The following is a 22155-nucleotide window of genomic DNA, read 5'->3' as shown; positions in this document are numbered from 1 at the left end:
TGGAGTTGGTTTGGATTTCGTCTCAATCTCAGGGTAAGACATTTTATTCAGTATTTGTCCTTCCCTTCCCTCAATTATAAGAAGTACAATACACGAAAAAATATTGATGTCTTGTTCTGGAGGATTTGATTTTCAGGGTGTTGAGTAGAGAACCCTTCGGGTGTAGGACCCGTTACAGAAGGGGGATTTTAGTAGAAATCAAGTAAGGGAAATATGCTATGCTAGGTTATTTGAGTATGATTTCAGTGTAAAGTTAAAAATGTTCTACCAGAGTAATATTCACAGCAGAGATTTATACAGTTTATTCAAGTATGATTAATATGTTTTAAAATTATTGTGTGGCTTGAGAATATATATATATATAGTACAGAAATATGTTTTACAGTATTTTCCTGTGTTATGTTTTACAAAATATACATACAGTGGCTATGTTTTATAGTAATTACAGAATACCATAATTATATAGTTAATACAAAAACAGTTCACAGTACCATGACATACAGTTTTACAGTTCTTTTCAAAAATACAGTTAATACGGATACAGTTTATCACAACGTCATGGTTTATATAGTTATTACAGAATCATGGTAAAACAGATAGTTGTATATAGAGATGTATTATATAGTATCAGATTCTGTTGGACCATACAGTTTACAGAGCACGGTACCGTAGCTACATACAGTTTATAGAGTGCAACCACCTATTCAGATAATACGTGGTATAAAGGTCGATCACATAGAGCCCATGAGTAGACAAGTTCCCCATCAGATATAGGTTGAGGAGGGTTGATTAGACTATGGAGTATAGTGATTTATTCGTGGTTGGCTAGCGAGGGTAGATCCCGTCTATGGGCCGCACAACCCTGTCATGAGGGGTTAAATCATGACACACAGTTATCCACAGGGAAGTTTTCAGTTATTACTATGTTTATATAGATTTATAGAGACAGAAAATATATATATATATATATATATATATATATATGTATTAGAAGTATTTTGAGTAGGAACCTAAAGTATAGAAATGTTAAGCAACAAGAGAAAATGATGGTTATATTACTAGTATTGTATTTTACAGTTTCAGTGATTCATGATTATATAGTAACATATTTTCATAGCATTGTAACTCATTTACGCCACACACTAGTAATAGCATATTTCGTCTTACTGGACGTTGGCTCATCCCATTACTCTAACATTTTTCAGGTGATCCAGATAGGCGAGCAGATTAGGCTCGCAGATAGAGGGGCCTCAGTATTGCCCTAATGGTAGAGTGAGTATTTTGTATAGCCTTAGCCAATTGAGGGTATTTTGGGAAAACAGTCGTATATGTATATTTTGGGAAACATGTTAGCACTTTGGTATTGTATATAATTATACATCGCTATGTTTATTTGATTTCCGCTTCTCGCTGCTTAGGTTGATGATTAGGTTTAATCCAGTACAGTATTAGAGCATGATAAATGTTATAGTATAAAATTAAAAATAAAAACCCTAGTTAAATAGCAAGTCGTCATAGATCACCTTGGAGTGTTTGGTTGTTCCCTCAATATGGTCTAGGAATTGGTGCATTGCTCAGCTACACTCGGCAATCCCATGCCACATGTCCGGGTTTATTGCATCAATAACAGACGACCACTCTAGCTCAGCATTCCCCTAAATGCCGCCTATAGCATCGAGGGCAAGTAGGTAGTGCTAGATTACCCTAAGGAACTCGATGTCTCTCCACCTACCGATGGCCCACATCGTATCTCTTCCACTGCCTCTGACTCATACTCGCCTAAAATCCAAGAGGTGTGAACCTCTTCCTCTGACTCTGTCCCCCTGTATCCCTCTGGTGACTGATCTCTGCTACGATGGTTTTATCCACCAACTCTGAAAAATCTCGTATCTGCAAAACTACCACCTGCTCATATATTTCCTATCTTAGCCCTCTCTTGAACCTCTATACCTTTCTGAATTCATTAGGAATCATAAATGGGACAAAACAGGATAGTTCCATGAACTTAGCGGCATACTATGGCATTGTCAAATGACCCTGGATCAGATTCAAAAACTCCTCCATCTTAGCATCTCTAATGGAGGCAGGGAAGTAGCGGTCAGAGAACATCTTTTTAAAACGTCCCCAGGTCAGTGCCATAAGTACCGGTCTCTACTCCTCTAGAAGCTTCACCGCTAACCACCATCGCTCAGCCTCTCCTGTTAGCTTAAATGTTGCATACTAAACTTTATGCTCGTTAGTGCAATGCAGCATTGTCAAAATCTTTTCAATCTTTTGCATCCAATTCTCTACCATAATCGGATTGACATTTCCTAGAAAAGTCGGGGGATTCATCCGGGTGAACTGCCTATAGTGCAGCCCTGGTCTACTGGCAGGCAACCCTACTCCCTAGAACTCCATGCTATCTTCGCCATCATTTGTTGAGCCACGCTACGCAAGACTTGATCTAAATCACTAACACCTGAGCTGGAAATCCCCACATGGCTACTACCTCTAGCGTTTGTGATATTATTCTTGGGGTCCATCCTGAAAATAGGGTAGAAACAATCTTAGAATTCCAATATCTTAATGTGATAGGTACTATTATCTAACTAAAAAAAACAATTTAGCATTTCACATCTTCATTATAAACATTAACACACAACCTAGACACAAAACCGTCGACGGTTTTTACCTGTCACACAAAACCATCCATGACTTGGCCCAAAATCCCTCTCCTATCCTTTTCTTATGTATATATACTTAACCATTTCAAGAGCCAAAGCGCTAATCCATAAAATTCCAACCTATCCAACCAACTAATGTCTCAAGCTCCAGTCTCTCTACCCAGAAAAAAAAATTGTCAATGGTTTGTTGTAATTTTCCTGAAGCCGTCGTCACAGAAAAATCACAGAAGACCGTTAATGGATTCCTGCTCCCAGGCTTCGAAACCAAAACCCAAGATTCTATCTAGCTTCCAATCATGACTTGCTAGTTTCCTAATATACCCATGTCCTACCCTCATCAAAATTCATTCCTATACTCTAGTATTGCTATCTGCTGAAGTCTGCAGAACCTAGCTACCTAAACTCTGATACCAAATTATGACGACCCAAAAATTCTACTACCTTTTTTTTACACATGAAACTTTGATACCGTATATATAAATCACCCAACCCCCAAGTGGGTACCGGGTACAACTATTCATAAGCTAAACTACAACATACCGGAAGCATAATATACATAAATCCATATACAATATTAAAGTACTAATACCACCATAATACAAAAGTATCTCTCTCCCAATATTCCTCTTTTCTTTACCATAATACAATATTCCTCTTTTCTTTACCATTTTCATTATTTATTATTATTTTCCTTTTCCAGGTCTCCACAGATATTGTGGAGTTATTGCTGAATATTACCTCAAAACAAAACAACGCTTCCAAATTTGAAAAAATTTCCTTCTCGTCGTACATGTGATTACTGCAGCCTGTATCAAGATACCAATTATTAGTGTGATCATGCTCAGTCCCCAAACATGCCACTAAAGTAGTCTTTGATTTTTCTTCATAATTTTCATCAATTTTAACTCAATAATCAATTTTTTTTATTTTGTCATAAGAACCGACACGCACTTCTATAATGCACAAATTTTTGAAAATTGAAGCACTGGACCTTGGATTTATGCCGCTTCCATAATCCTCTTCTGAAACATGATTCAAAAATTTTTTTTACCCCTATTACATGAATTTTGACTTCACTGATTTGATCCGACTTTTTTTTTTTTTTTACTAAAATAGGGCAGCACCTCCATTTATTTATTAACATACCCTCACTTTTGGCGGAGGAATATCATCATTATAAGATAAAACAAAAGGGAGAGTACAGAAAAACCCTCCCAAACTAACTAGGACAAAAAAACTAAACATAACTAGTAAAGAAGATAAAAAGATAAACACAACCAAACTCAAAACAAAATACACCAAACGAAACTCTAAAATTGAACTAACGACGAACGGAAACGATACCCCACCTATCCATCCAAAGAATACCTTTCCGATAACATGGTAGAAGGTGTTGTTCTTCATAAATTATATTGTTTCCCATTTCTACTTCTTTAGTAAGAAAATCAGCCGCATTATTGCCTTCCCTATATTGATGCATCACCATGACGTTCACTCCTTCTAGCTCCACCACGAGCTCCTCCCGAAATTCCCAAAGATACCACAAAGTACATCAACCTTTTCGAAACCAATCAACTACAATTCACAAGTCACTTTCAATAATCACATTAAAATAATGCAAACATTTGCACAAATGAATTCCTTCCTTGATTACTTTTAATTCCGCACTATTATTTGTACAATTGCCAAAATAACTTGAAAAAATTGCTTTTACCATGCCATGGCAATCCCGAATAATTCCTCCACCTCCTAAAGTACCCGGATTGCCCCTACAACTCCTATCACAATTAAGTTTTATCCACCCTACTAGGGTTTAACTCACGAAATAATTTTTCCAAGCATGTCGCAAACTCCCTGATGCTTAATTTGAAACTCATTCAAAATCTTAATGTCCAACTTCTTTAATTTTTGAAAAGAATTAGTGTTCTTAGTAATAAAATTAACCTAGAATCGAACACTTCTCCACATCTGATCTGCATTTTGATAAACTCCTTCCATTCTCGCTTTACATCTTCGATTCCAGAGACACCACGGAATCAGCCCGATTAAAATACATTTAATAGATGATTTTTGAGCATAGTAGAACCAATTTGCCATTTTGTTTTTCCAGGGAAGGGATCTTTGGAAAGGAATCCCCAACACTACACTAGCCTGACGCCAAACCTCTGAAGCCACCTCACCTAAAGAAAGAATATGATCAATGTTTTCCTGACTTCTTTGAACGCAGCAATCACAAGGCGAAGCCATCAATATTTCTTTGGCCTAAATTCTATCATCTACAGCCAAGCATCTAAACTAAGCTCTCCATAAACACATTGAGATTCTTCTGGACAATAAAGAATGTCAAAACCAGTCATTCCACACAAAATTGTCACTTCTGCTCCTCACTGCCTCCCAAGCAGTTTTTGTTGCCCACTTTTATCCGCTGACACCTGGTGCAAAATTTCCCTTATTTTATAGGCACCAACCAATTTCAGTACTAAATCAAAGTGCCAATTATAATTTAGCCAACAATCCTTAATACACAGATTCTTGTTCAAAATATCCTCAGTGCTCACAGATAACATGCCTGATGACAACCACCTGTCGAACCAAAAAGAAGAGTTCCCACCTCTCACCAAAATTTTAACATTATCCATAACTTCTAGAATGGTGGCCAGAATTGATTTTCAGAACCGAGAGTCATTTGGTCTCCCATTCCTTATTAATAAATGATTATTTCTGCAATATTTAGTCCTGAATAAATATGCCCATAGATTGTTAGAAGTGAGCAATCTGAAGGCAAATTTCAGGAGAAGAGATTTCTAAACTTCCTTAAGATCTCTCAGGCTCAAACCCCCTTCGAAGGTAGGTTTACAAATTTTCCCTCAAGAACGCCAATGAATCTTCCTTTTATCTTTCACCTCTCCCCATAAAAAATTAAAAAAAAAAAAAGAGTTAATGCGAGAATATGTGACCTACGAAACCTTAATAAGAGACATCAAATGCATAGGCATGCTAGACAACACGTGTCTTAATAAAATCAATCTTCCACCTTGCGAGAGCAACTTAGATTTCCACCTTACAATTTTCTTTCTAATCTTCTCCACAAGAGGCTCCATTGTCCTAGAAGACAATTTTTCAAACACCAAAGGCGCACCCAAATATGTAACTGGAAATTTACCTTCCATGAAACCCGTGATTCTCAATAGACCACGTTTCCGAGCAGAAGTGATGTATTTTGAATGGAATAACGCTGACTTTGTCTTACTAATTTTTTGACGCAATGACTTCTCATGCATTTTAAAAGCATAAACTAGATTTCTAATAGAACTCTTCCCACCATTCGCAAAAATAAGAATATCATCCACATATAACAAATGTGAAACCAATAAGGCCTCAATCGGATGATTAAATTGACCAATCTGACCAGCCTCATAGTTTCTCCTAAGTAACCTTGTCAAAACCTCCTCCATTATGATGAACAAATAAGGAGAGAGTGGATCCCCTTGCCGCAAGCCTCTCGTAGATTGAAAAAACCCTTTAAAGGTTCCGTTCATCAAAACAGAAAACCATGGGGACTCCACACAATTTTTTATGAGCTTGCAAAACCTCTCAGAGAAACCAAAAACCTTAAAAACCTCCAAAAGAAAATTTCAATTCACTCTATCATAAGCCTTAGTCATATCGAGTGTTACCATCACATTGCCGTTAGCTATTTTTTGGTGCAAAGACTAAACTATTTCTTGAGCAAGTGTAATATTTTCAAAAATATTGCGTTCAGGAATAAAAGCGCTTTGTTCATGTGAGACCAACTTGTCAACAACCTCGGTTAGTCTAAAAATAATAATCTTGGAAAAAATTTATAAGCCACAGAGCATAAACTAATAAGCCGGAATTTATCAAAGTTAGAAGGATTATCCACCTTCAGAATTAAAACAATAAATGAAGAGGACAAAAACTTGGAAAGAGTAGTGCCCTGAAAAAAATCCATTGCCGCATCCAAGAGATCTTTTTTTACAATGTCCCAATAAGATTTATAAAATTCATAACCAAATCCATCCGATCCCGGACTGCTTTCTTTGGGAATAGAGAACACCGCTCTTATAAAATTTGATCCGACTTGCTTTCAATGTTCATCCTTTTATTGCTAATATTCAACTAACTTTATAGGGCTTCTTCAATGTCAATTTGTGATTTCTCATTTGATTGTTGCTCATGTTCCTGTAAGTACGCCAACAATTCTTCTAGCATCATCACAATCAAATCCTTAGACTCTCCAATTGAGGTAACTATGTACTCATACCTAATCGTCAGGGTCTGAAGAATTTTTTTCCATAATTAATCTACACATCCTTATCTATTTGCTATTAGCTTTCATCTAGTTTACGATAGCTGATGTTTGTGAAAAATAATCAGAAATTGTTTTCGATTTCCCCATCTGAAGAAGCCCGAGTTGTCTCTGCACGGTTTGCAAACACACTTTCTTTGTTTTTTGAACACCCCAATACACTCTCAACAAAGCATCTCATGTTTTCTTTGCTGTTCTGGTGTGCTTGTCGGATCAATGGCCTAAAATATATAGTGTCGAGTCTTGACATTCTTCTGTCTAGAAGTAACTAACTTGGCTTTCTCTACTATCGGTAAAGCTGCTTCGAATTTTGGTTCTTCGTAACCTTGATCCACAATGTCTTAGATATTCTGGAACCCCAAGAACAACTGCATTTGAATCCATCGATATTCAAAATTCGATTTACCATCGAACTATGGGATCTTTGATTGAATTTTGGTAATCTCAAATCGCAAGCTCTAATACGAATTGTAGAAAAAAAAATTCAAAGAAATATTATTTAAGCAAGATAAAAAAACAAAAAACAAAAATAATAAGTCCAAGGAGAAAACACACACACACACTTAGGGTTTAACGTAAGGTAGTGCAGTCCCATATTACATAATTACAATCAACTAATAAGAAATTGTGGTAACAAATAAAACCAACTGTAGGTTTGATTTACTACCTACATTAATCCATGTGAAAAATTGAATGTTCAGATTCAAGGTACCCGGATTTAACAATTGATTATATGTAAAGTTTAAAAACAAAAAATCTGGGTACGAGTGCCACATAAATAAACCAAACCAGATAAGGGTAGTAATTATTAATTAAATGTAGAGCCTAGCATTAAAGCACGAGAATCCCAAATAAATTAATTACTCGACTCCATTGGGGCTTTAAAGCCTGGACGCTAGCTGCAGTCCATTGCTCATCACATGCGGTAATAAGCTTATCAGACTGCTCTGCAAATTGCTCTCCTCCCATCTGCTTTTACCTTTGTGATTCCGTTGATATATCATTTCTCAATCAAACCCTTCCCTTCCCCACATCTAATTTATTTACACTGCCATCTGATTTCACCTGCCCCATCCATCCTTTACGTCTGTTCATCACTTTCTCCATTCCCCTTTTCCCTTCCTCATCTTCGATCTCCTAATAAATTGTTTCTGCTGCCCCCTTACTGGGTCACTGCGAAGCGCCCACTGATCTTAACTCTCTCTTTCTTTCTCTTTCTTTCTCTTTCTCTCTCTCTCTCTCTCTCTCTCTCTCTCTCTCTCTCTCTCTCTCTCTCTCTCTCTCGCTGTGGGTGAGATTCATCAATCAATGGAGATAATTAGAGGCATAATAAAAGAAGTTCAGGGCCGGCCCGCTGCGGCCTCCATGGCTTTGGGGGGTCTCATGCTGGTGCTGTTCTTCTTGAAGGGATTCATCATGATCTCATATCAAAAGAAGAGATCTACCAAACTTCCCACTGTTCCAGGTACCTGTTTTGGGCTGTTGGGAGTGTTTCTTTTTGGCCATGACATATTACTCTTCATGTGTTAACATGTCTGTCTCTTAGGAGTAAAAACATTGTTGGGTTATTCCACATCAATGGTGGAAGGGACTGGTCAGTTATTGAGTGTGAAGAAAAACTTATATGTGAGCTTTTTGGATTAAGAAGACTAAAATAACCCAAATATATATATATATATATATATATATATATATTTGAAAAGTACTTATGTTTCAAATGGGAACTAACTCTAGTGTAACAAGGGTGTATAATTGGTCGGTTTAGCCAATTTGACTAATGAATCGAATTTTTTCGACTAACTCTCCATTATAACCGAACTAAGCAAACCAAATTTTTTATTAATTCAGTTAATTAAATTTAACCGAATCAAATTTTAGTTAATTTTAGAAAAAATATGATTGTAAAATTTGTATGCTTTCAAAATTCAACTAAATAATTTATATTTAATTATTAATTAATTTTATAATTTATGAATTTTATGGATTTAGGGAATTGTGGGAATCCTAAATTATATAATTTATATTTAATTATTAATTAATTACATAATTCAATTAAATCGGTTAATCAAAATTTACTTTTTCCATAACTGAATCAAAAGCCAAATGACCAAATTTACCAAATTATAAAATCGAATCAAACCGAATTAAAATTTAACCGAACTAAATCGATCGAATTTGATTGATTAATTTGATTAAAACCGAGTTATGCTCGCCCTACTAGGGTTTGATGTATGAATTTGGGTGCGCTGCAGCCATTCCAGGGCTGCCCTTCATAGGGAACTTACTGCAGCTGAAAGAGAAGAAGCCATACAAAACATTTACAAAGTGGGCAGAGACATATGGGCCAATCTACTCCATCAGAGCTGGCGCTTCCACTCTTGTTGTCATCAACTCCATCGACGTTGCCAAAGAGGTTCTCTCTCTCTCTCTCTCTCTCTCTCTCTCTCTCTCTCTCTCTCTCTCTCTCTCTATATATATATATATATATATATATATATTCTTTAATTCTGTTATGTGTTGGCATAAAAACCTGAAGTTACATGCTTTGAATAATTAATTCACATGCTGTGTTATTGGTTTTCTATTTTTTTATATTTCAAGAATAATATAGCACTATGATTATAAAATTTCATATGTTGTGTAGGCCATGGTGACTAGATTTTCATCCATCTCAACTAGAAAGCTATCAAATGCAATTAAGATCCTTAGTTTTGACAAGTGCATGGTTGCAATAAGTGACTACAATGACTTCCATAAGATGGTAAAAAAATTTATACTCACAAGTGTTTTGGGACCAAATGCACAGGTTTGCAATCAAAGCTTTTCTTCTTTTGCTTGCATTTTTCGTGTGCTAATTTTTTTTATTCCCAGACTGGATTAAAGAATTATTTCTGTGATTAGAAACGACACCGCTGCCACAGAGACACCATGATAGATAACCTCTCATGCCACTTGCAAGACCACATACAACGATTCCCTCTTCAGCCCGTGAATCTCAGAAAAATTTTTGAGTTTGAACTTTTTGGACTCGCATTAAAGGAAGTAAGTGTCCTTATAAGATCATCTTGCATTTGCTTTTTTGAGGGAGAATGGAAGAAATTTAGATCATTGAAATGTCACACTGAATTTGCAGGCAGTGGGAAGGGATGTGGATTCCGTTTATGTTGAGGAGATTGGTGCTACTTTGTCAAGAGATGAGATATTTAAAATTCTAGTGGATGACCCAATGGAGGGTGCAATTGAGGTGGATTGGAGAGACTTCTTTCCATATCTAAAATGGGTTCCTAATAGAAGCATGGAAGAGAAAATACGGCGAATGGATTTCCGAAGGGTAGCAGTGATGAATGCTATAATTAGGGAGCAGGAGAAAAGAATTGCATCTGGACAGGTACCATTTTCTAATCTTTAAGTGCATATCATTTTTGCAGCTTCTGGCTAATGATTTTGGTAAATTGGCAGAGAACGGATTGCTATCTTGACTTCTTATTATCTGAGGCAAAAACACTCACGGAAAAACAGATTGCCATATTGGTTTGGGAAGCAATCATTGAGACATCAGATACTACTTTGGTCACAACAGAATGGGCGATGTATGAACTTGCTAAGGATCAAGATCGACAGGTTACTTCTATTTCTAATCGATCCATTTAACTCTTACCAATTTTGGTTTTGGATGACTTTGACTCCTTTATAACAGGATCGTCTCCATCGGGAAATTCAAAACTTGTGTGGATCGAATACGATTACTGAGGAAAACTTGCCTCAACTTCCGTACCTGGGTGCTGTTTTCCATGAAACTATAAGAAAGTATAGCCCTGCTCCAGTAATTCCCCTGCGGTATGCGCATGAAGATACTCAACTAGGAGGATACCATATTCCTACTGGAACTGAGGTCAAATTAATTCTCTTCTCTCTGAATCTTCTCTCTCCCCCTCGATTCTTGTATGTAAATTTCAATTTGGGCTATGTTGTGCAGATTGCCATAAACATCTATGGGTGCAACATGGACAAGCGACACTGGGAAAACCCAGAAGAGTGGATGCCTGAAAGATTTCTTGACAAGAAATATGACCAGTCGGATTTGCATAAGACCATGGCCTTTGGAGGGGGAAAGAGGGTATGTGCTGGTGCTCTTCAAGCAATAACCATTGCTTGCACTGCAATTGCTAGATTCGTGCAAGAGTTTGAGTGGAAACTTGAGGCTGGGGGGGAAGAAAATGTGAGCACAGTTGGGCTCACGACTCGCAAACTTCACCCACTCCAAGTGATTCTAAAGCCACGAGACTGATGGCTTGGCACCGTCTTTTGGAGACAATCTTGGTTAATTGTCATGTATGCTGGCTAGTGGAACTTCTCTGCATTGTGTGTTTAGCATCATATTTGAAGGAAAAATGGCCAAATTTCAATAATCCCCAAGTTGGCTTATTATTCCATTTACCATGTTTAAGTTCTATCAGTCTTTGTTTCATATAATTATAGAGTTAGTGAAAGGGTTTATTCATAATCTTGAATGATGCATATGGAGTTCATATTTTGCAGAATATTTGACTTGTGATTCTGACTGGCAATATGTGCATTTCATTAATCCACCCTGCATTGCTTTCATGACTTCACCAGAGTGATTTGTGGTTGTTGTGTTTGATATCTAGCCTGAGAGAGAATGTTATCTCATTCCAAAAAAATTCATTCATTCATTTCTCATATTCTTATCCTCTTATATATATATATATTGACTGGTTAAATTGTTTCACTCCTGGATTGGTCGAATGTTGTCATCTCTGATTTTGATAACCTGCAAGCTGTTAATTCTAACTAGCACCAAGAAGAGCTTCTTTTTTTTGTGTGATTTTTTTAAAGGTAAAAGCCACTAATCTCTTTTGAGATTTAGCCAAAAAAAAGCACTAACCTTCATTAAAATTTCAAAATTTTAGAGACCTTCCATTCAAAATTCTAGTAATCTCTCCTCAACTCTACTAAATAGACACAAATTTTCCCTTAAAATTTTTTGAAACTATTGTGAGTGTTTTTTCTTATCACTCAGAATTCTAACCTTAACAAACCCTTTGTATCTCTCAAGTGGCACTGAATCCGAAGAGGACATGACCAGCCTATATAACTCACTTTTGATAAATCAAGAATTGACATTTGCACAAAATTTAACGCAAAATCTTAAATTTTATCACTCATTTCCATTCATGTCTTGAATCAACCTTTGGAGCGGGTATGTATTTTAGTAGTTTAATCATTTAATAATTCTTAGCAATTAGAAAATGATAATTGTGCTATTTTTAAGCATTTGGTAATCATCTAAATTAGCAATACGTTCAGTATCAATCTTTAACTTGACATGGGATGGGAGGAATGCTTCTTTCTCCTCCCATTTGAAATAAACAAAGGCCAAAAAAAAAAAATTCAGAAAACGCCAATTCTGCCGAACCTTGGGATTTGGCCGAGTACCGGAAGCCTACAAAAATAGCGGCGCCGTTATTTTTTAATATCAATTTCACGGCGCCGTTACGCGGATCCCATTAAATTCGTCTCACATTAATTTTATAAATTTTAAATAAATTATTTTAATTTTTTTAATTTTTTTTATTTTTCATTAGATAAAATTCAAAAATTTCAACATTGAATTCCACTAAACAATTTTAAAAAAATAATCTCAATTCAACAGAGTTTCCATTACTTTCTTTCTCAATATTTTTATATTATTAATTTAATTCAAATTATTAATTTCTACTTTCTTTATCATTTGTTTATGTATTATACATATTCTAAAAGTATAGAATCAATTTTAATTTTAATTTTCTGAAAATATAGAAATATATATATATATATATATATATATATATACTGTATTACATTTCTTTTTAAAAAAATTACATACATTAAAATTAGCATAAAATTATTCAAAATATTTTTAAAATATTCAATATAATATATATAGTACAATACAATTTTTCTTCACTAAAATTATACAATTAATTTTAGTTAATATTATTCAAAAATATAAATATATATACCGTAATATATTTTTGTTTACATATATCATATGCATTAAAATTAGAATAAGTAATTGTTTTTTTAGTTATCTTCTAGCAAAGGTTCTAATATCAAAATATTACAATTATATATATATATATATATATATATATATATATATGCATAATACATGTAATTTAATAAGTATTCAACTCTCCATATGTTATAAAATAAAATATTTAAATTTTACTAAAATTTTCCTTTTTAAATCATTTAGTATTATTATAGATTTATATTTGTATTTTATTTTTTTCAATTAATTTTACATTTAATTTGATCTGCCGCAAATAAATTTATATCATATGTACATGTCTATAATATTTTTTAAGTTTTACAAATTACATGTAATTTTTATAAATATTATTTTATTCATATAAATAAATATTTGTCAATTATATTGAACAAATAGTATTAAATAAAATAATTTGTTCGAAAATTATGATATTATTGTTAAAACTAATTATTGAAATGCATATATATATGAAAATTAATCTCATTAAAAATGCATTAAAAAAAATTATACCTAAATATTGTTTGTATTATGTGCGTTAAAGTTAATATTGAATAAAATATGCTTTTCCTATGTACCTTTTTTAAAAATAAGGTTGTATTTACATTCAAGTTCCATACTAAAATGATATATCATTACAATTTTATATTGTTAGGATTGATCTTAATATTGGGATTCTCTCATAATCATGGATTGTTATAAAAAAATACAAAATAAAAAAAATAAAAAATAAACTTAAAACTCAAATTCGTTTGTTATTCTTGTACAATTTTTATTCTTCTAAAGATAGACTAAATCATTTCAATGGCATATAATTCAAACTTCTAATATTTCTTTTTAAACTTACCTCATATGTATTTGATCTTTCTTTTTATTATATGATCCCGTCATGAAATGCGGACAATTTTTATAAGTTTATATATAAAGATAAACTTACAATTAGCTAAATGCAATTAAAAAAAAAAAACACCTCATTTTAGACTCAATCGGTACAGTGCAATTTTGTATTAATTGTGTCCAAGTGAAAATGTGTAGAAGACGGTCTCGCTCGAATGACATGCTTACTTTGAAATAATCCTATTTCTATATTTGGAGAGTCATTGAATTTAAAATTGTATTAGATTTGGATAATATGTAATATAAAATTATATTAAAATTTGTTCAAATTCACCTAAATTATTTAAGATCCGAAAACTATGCTTCCAAATGCAACATAAATGAGCACACATAGAGGAAGGGAGTGTAGTGACCATATATAACAAACAAGATCATGTATACTTTATTTTAGACAAAAAACATTGAATTTCCAGACTTGATGAAAAAGACAATGATCTCCGTTGAAATTTCAAAAATTTCAGAGATTTCTCTTGAAATTTGTAAAAAAGAAACCAATTTCCCCATATATTTTTGTAAAAAGATAAATTTTTTAGAGGAGGTCTGTATCTTTTTAGAAAATCTTAGAGAATGTTATAACATTTTTAAAATCTTAAAAAAGGAATGTGACATTTTTGAAATATGAGGAAAGTGTTTAATTTTTTGCTTAACTTTAGAAAATGTAAATGTTTTTTGCCCTTTATTTTATTTTATTTTACACAAGCTCCATGTTGACCATATATATATGTTATAATATGAATGTGAATAATGTTAGGACCCTGTGAGCATCCAGAAGAAAATGACACCAAGAATTTTACATGATTCGGTTAAGAATGACCTACGTCCACGGAGCACACACCAACTATTTAATAACTCGCCGAAAAATGTTACAATTCTCTCTCTCTCTCTCTTCTTCCTCTCAGCTCTCTCTGCACTCTCTACGCTATTCTGAGCTACTATGCTTCCATATAATACATCTTCCACAACCCTCCTTTTATAGTGGCTTGAAATAAATTACATTTAAGATAAAAATTAATCACAAATGAGAGTTACAATGGGGATGATAATGAAGAGATAATTCCACGCGTTTTCTTGACTCAGCAACGCATCATCTCCAGCTGTCTCTAACTCCATCTCTAACAATCTCCCACTTGGAGATAGAGACACCTTCTCAACCAGAGTATCATGAATAAATGATGTGCTCATAACATGTCTTCAGGCATGAAGACCAACTGAAGTTGAACACAACTTCAGCTTCTCTGTAGTCGCCACCTTTCTATCTGCTCGATTTCTCCGGACTAATCTGATGGCTGTCATCTTCATTATTGGTGTAAAAAAGCCAGTGTAGTCAATCCCTTTCTTCTGCTCAAAGCCTTTGACTACCAACTGAGGCTTGTACCTTCTGGAGCCGTCATGCTCCTCTTCGATTCTATACACCCACTTGTTATGAAGGCCTTTGGATAACTTCCACATTCTGTTGGAGGTAAGGGTTTTCATCTCATCCTTTATCGCAAGCTCCCACTTGCTCGTATTTGCCACCTGACATGCTTCATCATAGCATTCGGATACTCCTCCATCTGTAGGAAGTAAGTAATCAATATACCTTCTGTCTGGTATATGAGACCGAGTAGATCTCCTAAGCTCTGGAGCTGGAGTAGGAGATGGTGGTGTGACAATCTGCTCCACTGGTTCCTCCACCTGAGGATTCTCGGTATTCTGCTGATGTGCCCAACACATTCATGGGTGTTTATCTAGAAACTAACCCTCTTCTGTTTCCTGACTATACAACCCTCACACATGTCAACCTGCACTGACTGTAGACCACTCAATTTTTCCTTTGAGTGCATCACCTTGAGTCCCTCCTCGCTCATGTGACCAAGTCGTTGGTGCCAGATGTTGCTGTCGTCATTTCCTGCAGCAACTGAAATAGACATTGAGGCATTGGAGGTTAGAAAAAGTGTTCCGTTTTTCTTACCTCGCACAATTGTTAGTACACCCTTTGAGACTTTCCATTCATCACCATTGAATTTCGTCGTGTATCACTCATCTGCCAACTGACCAACTAAGATCAAATTCTTTCTCAGGTCTGGAATATACCTAACATCCTTCAGTTTCCATACTGGCCCGTTTATAGTGATCTTCACAACTCCTTTTCCGGTTATGTCGCAAGGTTGATCATTGCCAAGGTACACCTTACCAAAATTACCTGGTGTGTACTCCTCTGGGCAATCTCTGCAGCATGTGGCATAAAATGAGGCTCCGGAGTCTAAGACCCAAGACTCCTGCTTGCTCTCCGAAGAGCAAATCAACATCTCATCATTCTCAAAAGCAATATTTGCTTCTGTTTTTGCCCTCGTCTCGAATTCCTTCTTCTGACTCCTGCACTGATTCCTGTAATGACCAGTCTTTCCACAGTTCCAGCACTCAATAACTTTAGTGCTCTGGGAACTTGTGTCCTGAGTACCTCTGGGATAGATCTTCTACGGTTGTTTGATCATCCAGGCCTATTTCCTCTGCCTCGATTATCCATGTTCAAGGCTGAACTCAAATTGGAGCTATGGTTCGGCTGCATTCTTATTTCCTCCGTCAAAATCATGCTGACGACCTCATCGTATACAAGCTTCGATTTTCCTGAGGAGCTACTGATGGCAGTGACGACACCATTCCAATTTTTAGGCAGCTGACTGAGAATCAGTAGAGCCCAAATCTCATCATCAAACGTTATCCCGACTGAGGCGAGTTGATCAGACAACTCATTGAAGTTATTCAGATGCCTGCTGAAACTCTCACCTGGAGACATATTCATGGTAAATAGTCTTTTCATGAGATGTACCTTATTTTCGGCTGAAGGCTGCTCGTACATATTTGAGAGCGCATCCATAAGAGACTTGGTGGATGTTATATGTTTGATATTGAACGCCACAGATTTCGACAACGTCATTCTGATGGCTCCGAGGGCTTTTCGATCAAGCAACTCCCACTCGTCCTCGTTCATGGATGTTGGCTTACCCTTCAACGGTAAGTGCAATTCCTTCCCAAAAAAATAGTTTTCTATCTGCATCTTCTAGAAACCGAAATTGTTCCCGTTGAACATTTCGATTTTTGAGCTCTTTTCATTTGACATCTTGATTTTCTAATCTAGAGATAGAATTAGCTCAAATGGATAGCATGGATGGATCCAGAACGATCGAAAACCCTAGAAATGGTTCGAGTCGCTAGAAAAATGGACCTAAAACAACCCCAAAAGGTCAAAGTTTTCAGTCAAACCTGGTCAAATTAATGACGTGGCACTGACGTGGCATCTGCTGACGTGGCAGTGGGGTGCACCTGCTAACGTGGCAGTGAGGTCCACCTGCTGACGTGGCTGTGTGACCCACTTGATGACGTGGCAACGCCTGCTGACGTGGCGCCTCTGCCACGTGGCACTCCTGCTAGCCCATGCACGGTATGCACGCTGACATGGCGCTGAGATCAGACCGGGGTCAGGAACTGGATCTCGGGTTCACCCGGATTTGAGTCACCTGCAGGGTCGGGTTGGGTTCTCTTTAGGTCGGGTTGAGGCAGAACGGGTGAAGAAGACGCGTGCGGTGCGTGCAGCGCTTGAAAAGATGTTCGCCGGTGCGTGGACGGCGTGTGAAGAGGCGTCTTGCTCGGACAAGGTGCGTGGAGGCGCGTGCGGGCTTTTCTTAACTCTGTTCGAGCTCCGGCGGGTACCCTTATGTTCGTCTCGGTGAGACGAATACGATGGTTGCCTCAAAACACACTTTCAATCTATTGGACAGAGCTCTGAATTTTGGGATCACTTCCAATCTGGATTTTCTGCTCCAACCGGGCTCTAATACCACTTGTTAGGACCCTGTGAGCATCCAAAAGAAAATGACACCAAGAATTTTACGTGGTTCGGTCAAGAACGACCTACGTCCACGGAGCACACACTAACTATTCAATAACTCGCCGAAAAATGTTACAATTCTCTCTCTCTCTCTCTCTCTCTCTCTCTCTCTCTCTCTCTCTCTCTCTCTTCCTCCCTTCTTCCTCTCAGCTCTCTCTACACTCTCTATGCTATTCTGAGCTACTATGCTTCCATATAATACATCTTCCACAGCCCTCCTTTTATAGTGACTTGGAATAAATTATATTTAAGATAAAAATTAATCACAAATGAGAGTTACAATGGGGATGATAATGAAGAGATAATTCCACGCGTTTTCTTGACTCAGCAACGCATCATCTCCAGCTGTCTCTGGCTCCATCTCTAACAAATAATTGCTCAGCTTCAAGGTATCAGATTTAACGATTTATTTTTACCTCAAGTTAAAAACAAAACAAAACAAAACAAGACAAAAATTTGCACATGAGTTAGGAGTGACAAAATGGGTTAATGGGCCGGATTCGGGCAGGTCGTAAACGGATCGGGATTAAACGAGATCAACTTGACCCGTTTATTAATGGGTGACTACCAAATCTACCCGTTTAATAAACGGGTCACACGTTTAAAAAATATAATTTATTTATTTTAAAAAATTTGAAATGTTTCATGAAAAATGAACTTTTTTAAAAAAGCAAAAAACATTTCATTTTATTTATTAATATCTAAAAAAATAAAATAAAAAATTCCTTACCACTGTCATGACTCACAGACTCACTAAACCAGAGGACTCTTCCCCTTCTCCACTGTCCCCTAACCGAAATCTCTCTTTTCCCTCTGCTCTCAACCCCCACCCCCCCCCCCCCCCCCCCCCCCCTTGTGGAAATCTCCTCTCTCAGTTGCTCCCTCCCCACCCCTCGAAAGTCTCTCTTGGCTTCTTTGATCCTCCCTGTAAAGATCCATAAATTTAAAAGGATTAAAATAATTTAAAAAATAATAATAAATAAAATAAGAAATAAATAAATAAAAGAAATGACGTGGGAAAAAGAAAAAAATTAAATTAAAAAAAATAAAAATTAAAGAAATTAAATTAAATTAAGATAAATTAAATAATTAAATAACTAGTTGTTAAATTAAATATTATTGTATTGGATTTAAAAATAGAAATAATTAAAATAAGATATATATATATATATAATTAAATATATATATATATATATATATATATATATATATAAGTAAGTTAATATATATATGTAAAGTTAAGTTACTGACAGAGAGATAAGAAGAAAGAAGAAAGAAGAAGACAGGAGCTGCACACCCCCCTCTGAAAAATATTTTTGCGTGCCAGCCACTCCGTCTCCGTCTCTCTCATTTTCTCTCAATTACTCGGAGAGTTTGTGACGGATCGGAAAACGGAAGGTGCCGTTGGAATTTTGGTTTCACTGCCGACATTTCTACTTGAGCAAATTTTTCATGCTAACAGCTAAGACACTGCTCCTGGGGAAAGGTAATTTTTTCCCATTTTCTCAACTTCACCGTTAATATGTGATTAAATCGACGAACGGACACCACCATGGGGTCCTAGTCGTCGCCATCATCATTTTGACGTAAGTAATTTTCCAATTGAGATTTTCTAAGCCTTACTCCAAAGAGAGAATGAGATTTGGAAATTTTGGCAATTTGACTAAATTTAAGGGTATTATTATTTATTTAGGAATTATGACCTTAGAAAATATTTAAATAATATTTTATTCAGGAATAATTTATTGGAATTAGGAATTTAATTTCAGAGTCCGGGTGAGCGTCGTAGGTATTTTTCGGAGTCCCTGTTGGCGTAATTTAAGAAACCAGGTAAGGGGAAAAATATATATTAAATTAGAATTTTTATGAATTTAATGGAAAAAATAAATTGTGTTATATGTACGTGTATATGTTTCAGTATGGGTAAAATGCCAACTGTTTAAATTTTTTTTTTTTTCCCGAGTTTAGGGTTGTTTATTAGATATGTATATGCGAAAATGAACTGATGAAAGTGGGAAATATTTTCAGGATAATTAAGTAAGAAATGAAAGGTATTTTCAATATATAAACATTAAATGTTGGTTGACTTATTTTACAGGCAGTGTATGAATTTTATTGCTAAATTGTGTGGCATGAGATTCTGTGCAAATATATGTTAAATGTATGAGATACAGATTAAGTAAGTAAAGCAATGAAAATAAAATATGATATGGACAATGTTACCTGTGTATGTTAAATGCAACCATGTAAATGTAAGATAGCTGAAAGACAGCCATGTTAGCAGATCTAGCACACTTCTATGTAGACTAACTGATGACAGTTAAAAGGAGCTGTGTTAGTAGATATAGTACGTTTCTACGTAGACTAACTGATGATGGCTAAAGACCAGCTGTAGTACGAAGTAATGAAATGAAATGTTATGCAATGAAATGACGATGAAATGACAATGAAATGAAATGACAAAGGTAAATGATGTAAATGGGAAAGAGTCACTTAAAGTGAAACGAAATGCAAAGTTAAGTTATGAACAGGAATGAATGTGCATAAATGTATAATGACAGAAAAGAATGATGTATTATGATAATAGAAGTATGTGTGTACGTAGAACATGTTACGATTGGGCGAGATGTACCTTTCTCCTGAGGGCTTGCTGAGTAAGGCGAGTACACTAGTAGCTACAGATGTAGCAGTAGCCGCATGACGTACTAGGGCAGAGGGAACCTACTTGTATGGGTGGGTAGATTTCCCTATCCTTAGGGCCTTTACCGGTAAGCTATTGTTGAACAGTGTGAGTACGAGATTAATTTATCACTTGAGGGCTTACTGAGTAAGGTGAGTGCCCTGGTATGCTTTAGTTACGACCTTTGGGTTGTCAAAAATATTAGAGCAGATGGGTGCTACTTGTATGGGTGGGTAATCACCCCTATCCTCGGGTAATCTCGTGGCTTAAACATTTGCATGTGTTTGATTAGGATCAGGTAATGATTTCAGAAATTATGTTAAGGATTTTCAAATGTTAAATATTATGTTATCTATAAACTCATATTGACCACACACTGTTTTAATATATGGTTTCTTCCCTTACTGAGATGTGTCTCACCCGAATATGAATTTATCTTTTTTTTAGGATTTCTTCGAAATCGAGCTTAGAGAGCTCAAGGTTTTTATAACATTATTGGGAGATATAAAAAAAAGGGTATAAACATTTTAATGATATTTTTGTAGAAAGTAAATATTTAAGTTTCATATCTTTATGTTTTAAGGCTATTGAGTAATGAATGATTATGAAAATACTGAATTATTTTGAGAGTTATGTAGATTTATGGAAATGCAGGTATTTGATGATTTAATATGGATTATAGTTAGAATTAGTAAACTCTGGTGTTATGTTATATGGAGATTTTGTTGATATTTTCCGTTGCATATGTTATGGATCATGATTTATCAGGGATATGATCAGGTATAATGCACCGGGCCCGGGTTTAAGGATTCGGGGAGTTTCACTCCCCCCATTGATTAGCTCCTCTGCCGCTCCCCCATCGATCGGCTCCTCCGTTGCTTCCCCCCCCCCCCCCCCCCTGATTAGCTGCTCCACTGCGGCCAAATTAAGGGGATATTGTCTCAAATTTTCTCTAAATTCCTCATTGTTTATATTCTTTTTGATAATGGAAAAAAGGGAGAGAAAAATGCAAAATATCATTGTTTTGTCATCACCAAAAAGGGGAGATTGTTAACCCACTAGGTTTCATGTTGATTTTGATGATGAAAAAACAAATAAGAATTAGTACATTTGTTATATGAAGTTGTGTTCCATGAATTATTATGTGATAGTTATTTAATTTCTCTTATGTTTATATATGGAAATCATTTTGGTATTTAGGGCTAAGTATGTTAATACCTAACTAGAAAGCAAATGTATCAACTTGAGTATCATAAAATAAAATGACTATATTTTTATTGAAAGCTTCAAATATGACAAGACCATTTATATTTAAAAATTAACTCATAAATATTTTTAAGAACATTCAATTGGACTCTTATATATTTAACATTTTAAGGAATAAGGATAAGAGAAATTGCTATAAAAGTGGTCTCCTATTCTCCTCTATATTTCGAAGTCATGGAGTGTTTTGTTATTACTTAAGATAGCACTTTCTTGTAAAAGTTCTTTTTATTAGTTTTAGCCCTCTTCTAGTTCCAAGCCTCATTTCTTTGAGAGAATTTTTGTAAGCTTGAGTTATAACATCAATCTACCAAGAGGTACTAAGCCACATATAATTTGTAAATTCTCATCATTATAAGTGTTGTTTGAACTCTAGTGAAAGGCTCGTTTTGTATTCTA

At 35.4% G+C, this 22155-nt stretch overlaps 1 protein-coding gene across 1 annotated transcript; it reads left to right on the top strand.

Annotated features, from left to right (window-relative positions):
* Positions 1-7858: 7858 nt before the first annotated feature.
* On the top strand, positions 7859-11537 carry LOC131162317 (ent-kaurene oxidase, chloroplastic). Its single transcript, XM_058118653.1, has 8 exons — positions 7859-8461; positions 9249-9409; positions 9641-9802; positions 9898-10038; positions 10130-10384; positions 10456-10617; positions 10694-10888; positions 10973-11537. Exons 1-8 carry the CDS (start codon positions 8305-8307, stop codon positions 11282-11284), a joined length of 1545 nt encoding a protein of 514 aa, XP_057974636.1. The 5' UTR covers positions 7859-8304; the 3' UTR covers positions 11285-11537.
* The last annotated feature ends 10618 nt before the right edge of the window (positions 11538-22155 follow it).

Source organism: Malania oleifera, chromosome 8 (genome assembly GCF_029873635.1).
Source record: "Malania oleifera isolate guangnan ecotype guangnan chromosome 8, ASM2987363v1, whole genome shotgun sequence".
NCBI lineage: Eukaryota > Viridiplantae > Streptophyta > Magnoliopsida > Santalales > Ximeniaceae > Malania > Malania oleifera.
Note: the sequence above shows the minus strand (reverse complement) of the source record. Positions and strands in the feature narration are given on the sequence as shown.